The 12067-nt window shown below is 48.7% G+C and overlaps 1 protein-coding gene across 4 annotated transcripts in view; it reads left to right on the forward strand.

The window, feature by feature from the left end:
* The first annotated feature begins 3405 nt into the window (after window positions 1-3405).
* Window positions 3406-12067, forward strand: part of SLC12A8 (solute carrier family 12 member 8) — a 129799-nt gene continuing 121137 nt past the window's right edge. For 3 of the 4 annotated variants that reach the window (XM_070243641.1, XM_023623604.2, XM_023623605.2), the window contains exons 1-2: window positions 6383-7001; window positions 8339-8433. In XM_070243641.1, the coding sequence (XP_070099742.1) occupies window positions 8383-8433 (51 nt within the window). In that variant the 5' untranslated portion in view covers window positions 6383-7001; window positions 8339-8382. Of the gene's footprint in view, window positions 3550-3767; window positions 3982-6382; window positions 7002-8338; window positions 8434-12067 lie in introns of those variants that run through there. The other variant, XM_070243642.1, reaches the window with a different exon arrangement.

Consider the following 12067-nt stretch of genomic DNA (forward strand, 5'->3'; position numbering starts at 1 on the left):
GATGTATATTTCCGTGAATGAGAAACGGAAGTCAGTAGGCTTGCTGGGATAAAGAAAAGAGGCAGAAACATTCTACAAAAGTAAGAATATATTGAACTGCTCAATCTCGAGCTGTTAGTCATGAACAGGAACCTGGTTGCCCATGAGGCAAAAGCAAAAGTCACAGACAGTAGGTTTGGAGCGCTGCAGCCAGCTTCACCGGGTGGGAGGAAGGGGTGCATGTCTGCCTGCGTGCGGTGGGCCTGCTCACTCACCTTTTTCTTTCACCATTTCTCTTTATTCTTTGCTATGTCCTTTGTTTCCTTCCTCCTGAATGACTAGACCATAAGTGCGATGGTAGGTGTACAGCAACCGGAAACAGCTGTCTGACGGTATGTGATGCCCGACCTCTCATGCAAGCTAGGTTTATTTATCTTGTGTTTTTTAGTAGTAATATTTCAGGAAAATTAAAAACTAATGGTCCACCAGGAAAAGATTGTGGGGTTCCTGGATTAGTTTGTAAGCTTCCTGAGGGCATTTTACTCACAGAATATAGAGCAGTGCCTCACACGTAAGCAAGTATGAATGAATAATATTGTGTAGGGTAAAGAGGCATTAGGAGTGAAGGTGTTAGAAGTAATGGTGGCGATTTGATGGCATTAAGATGACACTATGATCGGGGACCCACCTGGAAATACCAGATTTCTGCACTTGACCACAAACTTCTAAAAAATATTCCCAAAGAAGACACACATAGGGTCTGTGGCTAGTGGGAACAAGGTATCTTAATATGTGCTGGACCCGTTTCCCAAACCCTAGCGTAGACATGGGCCAGAGGATGGGGCAGAACTACAGGCCTCTAGAGCCATTTCCTTCCTCTTGGTACCATGCTACCCTCTGGCTGCAGAGAAATCAGCATCTCCATATATGAGAAGAGTGAGTAAAGGGCAGGACAGCCAGGACTCCATCAATGGACAAGTGGGCCCCAGCCCTTTCCCCACCCCAGTATCATAGGAACAAAGAGAGGAAAAAGCGAAAAAGAGCCATGTCGACATGTGTGGCTTATTAACAGAAAATGACCTTGGTCACTGCTGGATGTGGCTCAGTAAATGTTCTATGATCTGATCAACCAGACAGGCAACTCGAGGGGCAAGGCTTGTGGATATTTCTCAAATCCTTTCGAAACCTCCCTCCCTTTACCACTACTACAGCCCAAGCCACTCTCAAGTCTTGCCTGGGCTCCTGCAAGTTTCTGCACATCCACTCTTTTCTCCAGGTAACAACCATGCAAAACCCCTTCAGAAGCTTCTCAGTTGCTATTTGGGTAAACACTAAGCTCCTTGCCTTGGTCTGCATGGTTGTCCACTGCCCATACCCCCAGCTACCCCCACAGTGAGCCTCTCATCCTCTCTTACTGCTGAACTGCTTTCCACCTCCCATATTTGGTCATGCCCTCTTCCGCCACAAAGATGCAGTTTTCTCTACACTCTTTACCTATTAAACCCTCCACCCTGATTTCAGTCCCGGCATCACTTCCTCAGAAAAGCTTATGCTGATCTCCCTGATAAGGTCACAGCCACCCTCCCCATTTCCACCCCACAACCGTTTCAGAGTCTTGAACCACCCTGTACTGTTCCTTCCTAACATAGATGGCTATGTGGTCTGCTTTTTTAGTGTGAGAGTTTGATTGCCCACCCATCCAGAGCCGTCTTGCTCCCCATTGTGTGTCAGTCTTGGGCACAGTGCTTGGTGATCAACAGATGTCTGGTGAATATGCTGAAGGAGGGCATCCAGGCCCTGTTAGTTACACGGAGGGGGCACGGAGACCTGCAGGTGCTGCAGAAGCACTGCTGGGGAGCTGGCAGCAGTGGCATCAGAAAGCTGGCCGTGTGAAGTTCAAAATAGGAAATATGGTGGATTTTGAAAAGAAAAGATAGCTGAGCTGGACTGCAATCCCCAGCAAAATTCTAGAATGTTCATCACAACTCTATGGTAGGCTTGGCAAGTCTTATTAACTTTATGTTAGAAATGAGAGAACTGAGGCTCGGGCACATTCAAGACCTTGGACGAGGTCACATGGTGAAAAGGGAGAACCAGGACTCTAATTTAGACCTGACTTCTCTCATCTCGACTCTTGAAGGTCTGTCACTGGGTCTTCCGTATATGATATTTAAGCAAATGCTGGATGCTAATTGCACTGTTGGCACAGTCCAGTAAGGCTGCTGCTGTCATCCATAAAATAAACTGGACCCTATTCATCAGGCCTCTCTCTTGCATCACATGTTTTCTCATGGTCCCACCAGGTCCTGGCTCACGTCAGATGCCAGGTGGCTGATAGAGGGAGAAAGCCTTTCTCTTGTCAGAGGGCAAAACCCTAGAGTCAACAAATAACTTAGATCCTGGAGGAGAAACCTGCTCAACAGGAGCTGGGGACACCTGCCAGCAGGACAGTGGCGGCCCCACCCCTCCCCTGGGAAGCCAGAGCGAGACTAGTCTTCCTGGGGTCCTGCCCGCCCCCTCGGGAACTAGGAGCTCTCAGGCTGTGTGAGGGGCTTGTGCCTTGGTCAGGTTTCTTCTTGAGTCGCCCCCTTCCAACTCCCAGTAGTGCCTGGCGGCCTTTCTGACAGACTTCCTTCATGCATCTGAGCTCTTGGAAACGCATCTCAAAGTTCAGGAAGAAGGAGAACCATTTTCTGTCACCTGGGTTAGAGAGGCTGCATTGTGTAGAGGAGAGACCGAAACCAGACCTTGGTTCAAATCCTGACTCCGTCCTCAGGGCCAGCAAACTTTTCTGAGTGTGTGCAGAATTCCTGCGGTTTTTTCAAATAGGCAGGCATGCCCCAGGGAGGTGCATCACAATGACCAACAAAAAAGAAAAGAAAAAGAAAAAATATGTCTAGTAAATTACCTGTGCTCCCTGAGTGATATATTTCACACCTTCTCCTTGTCATTGACAATTATAACTGGAGTAAGACACAGCTGCAGGCAGGATGTATTCTCACTTGAGGTATTTTGGAGAAGGGCACCCCCCCACCCCAAAAAAACCCAACAACTATTGAGTTCGATAGTCCATGCCTTTCAACCTTGGCTGTACCTTAGAATCACCTGAGGAGTTTAAAGAAAATGCTGATGCCAGGCCCCACCCCAGACCCAGGTATTGGTGTCTTCTGAAACTGCCCCCAGGTGACTACAAAGTGCAGTCTGCAGACCAGCTGACCCACCTCCCGCGGCCCTTCTGACTCTGGCTCTAGGGCCTGGACTGTGAGATACGTTTTTGTATATATACGTATTTACATCATGATTTAATGTTTTCATATTTCTGTTTTGGTTGACTTTGTCCAAGCTCTGATCCCTCCCCAGGGTTCAGATTTTCTGACAAATGAGGTCACTTTTCAAGACATGGTTTCTTCTCCAACCTTCACACAGAAGGCAGTTCTCATCGCCTACCACTGGAGAGGAAAGAGGTGAAGTTGCTTCTGTCTGTGGCTGAGCAGGGCAAGACCCACAGAGCAGCAACCTCAATACTGTGGGCTTCCACTTGAGCTGGAGTCATTCCTGCATAGAAAAAAGGTGAGTGTAAGAAGAATATTGTGATTTTTTATATAATGGGGCTGCAATAACAGTGAATTCAAACAATGAAATGAATAGAAATACTGTGAAACAAAATATTTTTTACCTTGGCTGGATATACTGTGTATTCACTACCTATTGCTGAATAACAAATGACCCCAAAACTTAATGGCTTAAAACAACAATAATTTATTATAGCTCATGGTTTCTGTGGTCAGGAATTCAGATGGAGCCCGGGAAGGACAGCTCGTCTTTGCTTTACAATGTCTGGGACCTCAGCTGGAAGAATCTGAGGCTGGAGACTGGAATCCCAGCTTGGGATGGTTTCACTCACATGTCTAGTGGTTGATGCTGGCTGTTGGTGGAAACACCCGAGTGTGGCCTCCCCATGTGGCCTGGGCTTCCTCACAATATGGTGGCTGAATTCCAAGGGTAAGTGCTCTGAGAGAAAGGAAGCCAGTTGGACTCCTTACTGCCTTTATGACCTAACCTAGGAAATCAAGCAGTGCGATTTCTTCCATTTTTCCTCTTGGTTGAGGCACTTAGAAAGATCTGTTCAGGCTCAAAGGCAGGGAACATAGACCCCACTTCTTTTTGAAGGAATGTCACTGTCACATTGCAAGGAGAACATACGGGATGGGATATGTTAGTGTAGCCATCTTTGGAAAATACAATCTGCCTCACATTGTTTGTCTTTTAATTTTCTTACTCATTTTTTTTCACATTCCAAAAGTAACATGTGCTCATTGTAAGAAAAAAATTTCAATAAAAATCCAGAATTTGTACACCAAAGTAGTTTCCTCTCCTACTTTACTCACTATCTTATTCTCACTCCCTAGAGATAACCACTATTAATAGTTTGATGTGTATTTTTCCATACAAACTATATATATATATATATATATGTATGTATATATATATACACACTGCTTTTTAAAAAATAACAAACTATACACATTATTCTGAAACTTGATGTTTTTACTCACTATTATGTGATGAACAGAGTTCTATGTTAGTACATATAAAAACACTTAATTCTAATGCTGGCTATCATAGTATGGCTGTGCCATAACTTATTTAATGGTTTTCTATTAATGGACATTTAGGTTATAATTTTTTTAACTATTACAAATTAATGATGCAATGAACATCCTTATACTAGGTCATGTAAGGTAGGATCTTAAAAATGGAATTGTTCTGGTAAAGGATATGCAGGATGCCATTTTTCAATATAACGAAAGTGGGTTTTTTTTTTAAGGTTAGTATCGTTGTTATAAGATAATCCACATTAAGCAGGAGACACTTTTTTTTCTTTGCAAATGGGCAGCTTTCTCTAGCCTTAACAGGGAGAAAAGAAACAAACATTTGTTCTTAGGTTTAGAAGATGCTTATAAGCTTTGAAGGGAAATTCTCATTTATGTAGAAAATGATGAGTGACAGGAAGTGGGTGATGATGAACAGAGAGCTGGATTTCCTTTTCTAATTTTTTTAGCACAGGCTAATATGGAATTGACTGTGGAGTCTTCAAAGTTCACATTGACACAGAGAGAGAGACTCGAGAAGGTGATAGCAAACAGGAAACCAGCTTGAGGCAAAAAACCAAAGTGTCATCTGTGACCCCAAAATAAGTAATAGAGTTGACTCTACTGGCCATACAGATGTAATAGGTGGATACATAGTGGATTCCAATTATATGACTGTACCATTCTGCCCACCTATCCAACCTTTGTTTACAGATGGCTAATCGGGGGTTCTTTCCTTGTGCAGAGATGGGTTATTAAAAGCTTTTTTGCTGGGAATGAAGTTCTGACACATGCTAGAGGCATTTATGCTAAGTGAACTAAGCCAGACACAAAAGGACAAATATTGTCTGCTTCTACTTACATGAAATATCTTGAAGAGCAAATTTATAGAGACAGAAAGTAGATTCGAGGGTACCATAGACTGGGGGTAGGGGGAATAGGGAGTTTTGCTTAATGGTACAGAGTTTCTTTTTGGGTGATGAAAAAGCTTTGGAAATAGATAGCAGTGGTGGTTTGCACAACATAGTGAATGTAATTAATGCCACTGAATTATACATTTAAAAATGGTTAGGGGCCAGCTCGGTGGCACAGCGGTTAAGTTTGCAAGTTCCGCTTCTCGGTGGCCCAGGGTTCGCGATTTGGATCCTGGGTGCGGACATGGCACCTCTTGGCAAAAGCCATGCTGTGGTAGGCGTCCCATGTATAAAGCAGAGGAAGATGGGCACAGACGTTAGCTCAGGGCCAGTCTTCCTCAGCAAAAAGAGGAGGATTGGCAGTAGTTAGCTCACGGCTAATCTTCCTCAAAAAAATAAATAAAAATAAAAAATAAAATTTTAATTAAAAAACGGTTAAAATGGTACATTTTATGTTATATATCTTTCCACACCAAAAAAAACCACCCTTCTTTGCTGGAGCAGGAGAGAGGCTGGGGCTCTGTCAGTGTTCCCATGGCTTTGCCTTCCCCTTTGTTTTTAAAAGAACCACCTCTATTTTTAGGGATTTTCACACAAAGGCTCATGTGGGCGTGGGAAGTACTCCCAGCTGCCCTCCTGTTTCTCAGAAGCCCACATGGAAGCCTAGCAAGTTATTTAAGGTTTAGGAAATATGCCAGATTGGAAATGGAGATAATTTAATCTCTCTGTATGTTAATTTAGTTTTTTTCTGCGAGCTGGGGCCCTGGAAACCTTACTTCACCCATGGGAAAGCCAGTTGCGGGTCTTGCTGAAGGTGGTGAGGGCAATCCCCCGCCCCCCACCTCAGCATGCCCGACGGCACTTTCTTGGCAAAAGCTTTCTACTTCCTGCGCGTCTGAGGGTCACTTGGTCCGGTAGCTGGGCGCACGCTGGGATCCTGGGGCGCAGTCTCAGTCTCCTGTCCAGAGGCTTCTGCACCGGCCCAGGAGGCCGCGGGACCAGTGTGGGAGCCGCGCGGGCTTCCCCCTCCCCGCCTTTCTCAGTGCTGGGTGCAAATCTTAGATGGGAGTGCAGTGAGGGGGCTCGCGTCTCTGTGCCCCTAATCCCGGGGCTGGGCGCCTCAGCTGGTTGCGCTGAACTAGTTGTCGAGGGCGGTAGTGGCAGGGGCTGGTCAAGTCAAGCCCGAGGGCTTGCGGACCCTCCCCCTTCTCCTCGCCCATCCCCTCCTTCCCCAGTCGAGATCCCGGTCCCCTTCCCCGGGCCTGCCAGCGCTGTCTGCAAGCGCGGAGCGCTCCTGGGCGGCGGTGGGTGCGCGGGCCGACGCTTACGGAGGGCAAGTCTCTGCAGCCTCCTCTCTCCCCCTGCACGCCAGACTCGAGGGTACAGGCGTGGCTGGGGTGCCCGAGCCCGCAGCCGCCTCGCCGGGGGCACAGCTGGGAGGCGCGGCGGACACCTGGTCAGCCACGTGGCGGCGGGCGGGGCCGCCGGCGCTGGGAGCTCGCGGGCCCGCGAGCAGGTGAGGGCGCACGGGGCTGGGGGACGGCGGCGCAGGGGGAGCTCGGGGCGGCCCCTCGCCCGGGAGCAGCTCTGTCCGGTAGTAAGGGGGCCCGACCTGGGGCGCCTTTGCCCACTGCTCGGGTAGAGCCCCCCTTCCCCGGTCACCTGGCGCGCGTCTGCACACGGACACGGGGACACGCGCGCCTCCCGCCTGGCCCGGAGGAGGGTTTGTGGGTTCTCCCAGGGGGTCCCGAGGGCTCGGTCTGCGTCCCCGGCAGGGGCTGCTCCATCTGGGGTTCGCCTAAGGGCGGGGTGCAGAAGAGGCGCGGATCCTAGCGCCGACCGAGACCCGAGAGGGTCAGGCTCTGACTCTTTGCGTCCCGGGGTCCTTTCCCGTAGGCCGGGCAGCGGGGGTCGGCGAGGCCGAGCGCGCCACCCCAGGACCCGCTGGGGGTGCGCGTGGGCAGCGGGCCGGGAGGCGCAGGGACCTTTCCCGGCCTCCTCTCGCACCCTGCTGGTCTCCACAGCCCACCAAATCCCTGTGGTCTCCCCAGCTTCTCTCTGAGCGAAGCCCTCTCCCCCAACCCCAGCCCTTCTGCTCTGAATGCTCCTCAGTGCGCTGTCCTCTCCGCGCCTTCGCTGGCTACTCTCATAAATCCTCTTTTTCTCACATGACACAAGCTCTACCCCTTCTCTCATTCTCCCTTTTCCTCCTCCTTCCAAAATGTCGTGAGCCCTGTCTGTGTTCCAGCCCTATGCAGGGCAGAGGGGGCACACAGAGTGGGGCACAAGGTCCCTGTCCCAAGGAAAGTGGGGTCCAGGGCCAAGGGAAGACTCTGCCGGTCTGATGAGAACCAAGCCCTGATACTGATGCTCAGTCATCTTTTTCTTACCTGCCCTCTCCACTCCCCTACCCCTTCTGGCCCTGCTCCTAACCTCCACTCTCCCACTCTGCTCGTGGTCCAATCTACATTCACTCACCACCTGCAGCCAGTTCTAGTGAACTGATGGTGCCCTTGCCCTGGACAATTGTGTTCCCAGGATGGGTGAGGAGTGTAAAATTCTGTCCTTAAGGGCTGGGCAGCTGGCTCTGCCCCCCATATTGAAAGAGTTCAGGGAAGAAAGAGCGAGCTGGGGGCAGCTGTGGCCTTAGGACAGCAAGATTAGGGCACAGGAAGGCTCTGAAGGGTGAGTGGGATCTATCCGGGTACCAAAGAGGGGAAGGGGATGTTTTCACATGAAGCGGAACAGGGTCTCTTCCTCAGTTGGAGCCATGTCTGGTATAGAGGAAGGATGGACGATAAGCAGCGAGGGAAGGAGGACCTAGCCTGACCAAGGATGGTGTTTACTTTCCAGAGGGGTCTCCCCACCCAGACCGCCAGGACCCCATTTCCACGACAATGGCCGGGATGTCTCAAGTGCAGGAGCTCTTCCACGAGGCCGCCCAGCAGGTAGGCCTGGGTGCCATGGGAGTCTATGAGAGAACTGCTGGAGGCCTGTGGGCAAGGGGTTACCAGATGGGAAGCTGAATGGAAACATTACCGTGTGCTATTTTAAAAGTAATTATCTCAGAAGTTTATTTTGGTATTCCAGCTTAATCGAGAAAATATTATAGCCAACTCTTAACCATCTGTGTACAGAAAATCTCTAGTATTATTTGTAGTGGATTTTGAATCCTAGACACTGCCCCCCCCACCCCCCCACCCCAGCCCCATGGAGGTTTTCTGTGAACGGTCAGAGTAAGGTCTCAGATAACATGGACTCCCTTTAATATTGAATCAAATCAGTGTAAGAGGGTAAATTTATTTCTGAAAAACTCATATGCTGAAGCCAAATGGATTTCTGGATTTCCTGATGTCTTGCAGGTTTTTTTTCTTTGTCCTCTCCCTATTAATCCTTGGTTATAGTAAATATTCAACATAGCTAAGCAACTGAAGTGGCTTTCTCCAGAAATAGAGAGTTAATTCCTTAAAAAGTAAAACACATACTTAAGTGTTCATCAGCAAATTTCTTGCACCCAGGGGCTTTGCTGTTTAATGGTTATGCAACCTTGAAGTTTTCACCGCCCCTTGGATTTCTCTCATGTTTTGTAGAGAGGGGCAGGAGGGTTTCCCGGCATTATAATGGGGAATGAGCCCCCCCAAGAGGGGGGAGAATCAATTCAAGGCCTTACACAATAGCAAAAGAGCAGGGTCCAGAACCCGGATGTCCTGAGCCAAAGGGCAGAGGCTGGTGAGGGAGATGAGGTTCAGAGTTGGTGGAGGAGTCCAGTCTGGCTAGTTATCCCCTCTTCAGGTACACAGGTACATGTGAAAAAGCAGCATGGTGGCTGGCGGGGGGAGTGCTCCACAGAAGGTACTGCTCCCCTTCCCCTGGGAGGCCCAGGGCTGTATTCCTGCTCCCTTGGACTGAGTTCCTCGTAACTAGCCCCAGAAGTGTTCAGGCTGCTTAGAAATGAGTGCCTGGAGACTCGGAATAGCTCCTCAAAGGTATTTCAGAACCCTTGCCCACAGCTGCTCACTTCTGGGTAGAAAGGCCTGTGGCCACGTTCTTAGTGTGGTTGAGGTCCCTGAAAGACACCTTGATTTGTCAGGGGTCTTACATTTTATTTAGGTTCATCAGTCTCTCATCATACTTCCCATGAATTTTCTTTGGGTCTGTAAGACTATACATGAGTGTTTATGCACTTACCATATATTTGTGGACTAGTTCTTAAATAATGGGTGCTGTGTTAAGCATGAACAAGATACCAGATGAACAGATGGAAAACATGAGGCTCTTGTCCCCAGGGATTCCAAAAACAAAGACAAGTAAGACATTGTTGCTTCATCTCTGTGAAAGGGATCTGTTAAGGCTTAGCTGTGATTCTCTCTCCATGTTTAAAACTTTCAGTAGCTCTTTGTATCTACCACCCAGAGTTCAAACTCCTTAGCCTCGGCCCTACATGGTCTGGTCCAGCCTATTTTGAGCCTGGGCCCTGCATCCTCCTCTATGTGCACCACCTTCCAGCCAAAGCTCGCCATTCCCCAGGCTCTCTGCTTGTATCTTTCCCCTGCGTTGGTCTTTGCTGATACTTCTCTCTCAACTGATTTGTCCCTGGAACCCTCCAGGTACCTGAGGCAGTGCCTGGCGTTTAAGTGGATAATAAATGTTAGTCGACTAACCAGATGACCAAGCAACAGAAAACCACAAGGCAAGTTAAATTGTCCTAAGTGCCCTAGAGAGAGTTGATTTTTAAAATGTGGTGGATGCAAAGGCCTCTGTGTCACCTCCGTCTCCATCTCCCTCCCCCTCAGTCTCCAAACACTGAGGGACTGGACAGTGTTCAATGTCAGGGCCTTTGGTGTGCACTCTCGACACACATTTGAAATCCATCCCTTTTTCTCTGTTTCTCTTGCACTGTCTTGTCCAAGGTACCATTTCTTGATTGATTTATTCATATCCTCCTAACTTCTTTCTCCACTTTGCTATTAAAATGATCTTTTTCTAAAGCATAAATCTGTGCATTTGACCCCTCTACTTAAAGCCTTTCAGTGGCTTCTCACTGCCTTCAGGCATCAGTTTGGACTTCTCCTGGCCCCCAAGGCCCTCCATGGTCTGACTGACCTCCCCTGCTCCCTCGGCATGCTCCATCACTGCACTTACCGTGTGGCGTTGGAATGAGCTGCTTCTTTCTATCTCCCTTTAGTCTGTGAACTCCTTAAGTTCAGGGGCGTGTCTCATTCATTTTTGCATCCTCGATACCTGCCGTTAGTGCTCAGCATATGGAGGGTGCTCAGCCAATGTTGGTTCTACTTAATAGGACCCACCTGGCTAGGGACTGGGGAGCTGCCATGTGCATCAGGTCTTCAAATGGTGGAAGTAGAACATGTGGTGAAGCTGGGAGGCACATCCCAGGCCGAGAGGGTAAGAAAATGGCAATAACTACCAATGGTTGGGCCTTCGTGCCGAACATTTGATGTGCATTACCTCCTTTAACCTTCACAACAACTTTCTCAAGTAGAGATGATTATTTTGGTTCAACAGATGAAAACCTGAGGCACTTTGAACCGGGCCTGTCTGTTGCCAAGGCCCAGGATTTATTCCTTTCTGCTCTCTGCCTCCTGCCCCAATGGCATGAGCAAAGCTACCCAGTTGGTCAATCAAAGGCCTGTGTGGAGAGCAGATAGCAGATTGGGCGGCTAACATGTCTGAAGCTGAACTCTGGGAGCGACTGGCTCGCCAGAAGTTTCCCTTGAACCTTTTTCTACCTTTACTCCAGTCTCGGGAGTCAGGAATTCTGCCAAGAGCTTTGGAGCCTGAAGAACATGGAATTAAGAAGGTAGTGCCCAATGGGAAGACAGGCTGGTGGGTGCTTCACCAAACCCTTCTGTTCAAAGCTGCTCTTCTCTCGGGCACTGCAGCTGGAAAGTAGCTCTCAGGAAATCTGGCCAGAGATTGTGGGTTATGTGGAGAGGTGAAGGAGTGGATTCTTGGTCTGGCTTTAATTATCAGGACCAGATGGGGTAGCTGCGTGTGTGTGGGTGTGTGTGTGTGGGTCTGGGTGTGTGTGTGTTGGTCAGTAATAAGTGGGACGGCTGAGAAGAGGCTGTCGATATGCAGGTTAATGGGTGGCAGTCAAGGGCACACGTGCTGCCTGGGTTCAAGTACTGGCTCTAACACTGTGTGACCTTGGGCAAGTTACTGAACCTCTCGCTAAGCCTCCGTTACCTCACCTATAAAATGGCTACAATAAGAGAACCTACCCTAGAGAATTATGAAGGTTTAAAGAGAGAAGGCGTGTAAATATTTAGTATAGTGCTCAGTTCATAGCAAGCATTAAGTAAATGTTGGCTAATAATAAAACTAAGGTGGGGAGTGCGTATTTGGTCCATAAGGTAGTGATATCAGAAGTGATCAGAAGGTTCAGTTGGAAAATAAATGCATGACTCAGCACAGCAAAGTCAGGCAGGAGACCTGAGACGGGGGTCCCAAACCCAGGATGATTCCAGCTGCCAAAACCAGAAAGTGGGACGTTGCCCAGGACAACATGCTGGGTGGGCAGTCCACTGAGGAGGATGGGCCCTTTCTAGGCCTAGATGGGTC

This window comes from Equus caballus, chromosome 19 (genome assembly GCF_041296265.1).
Source record: "Equus caballus isolate H_3958 breed thoroughbred chromosome 19, TB-T2T, whole genome shotgun sequence".
In the NCBI taxonomy this organism is placed as follows: Eukaryota; Metazoa; Chordata; class Mammalia; order Perissodactyla; family Equidae; genus Equus; species Equus caballus.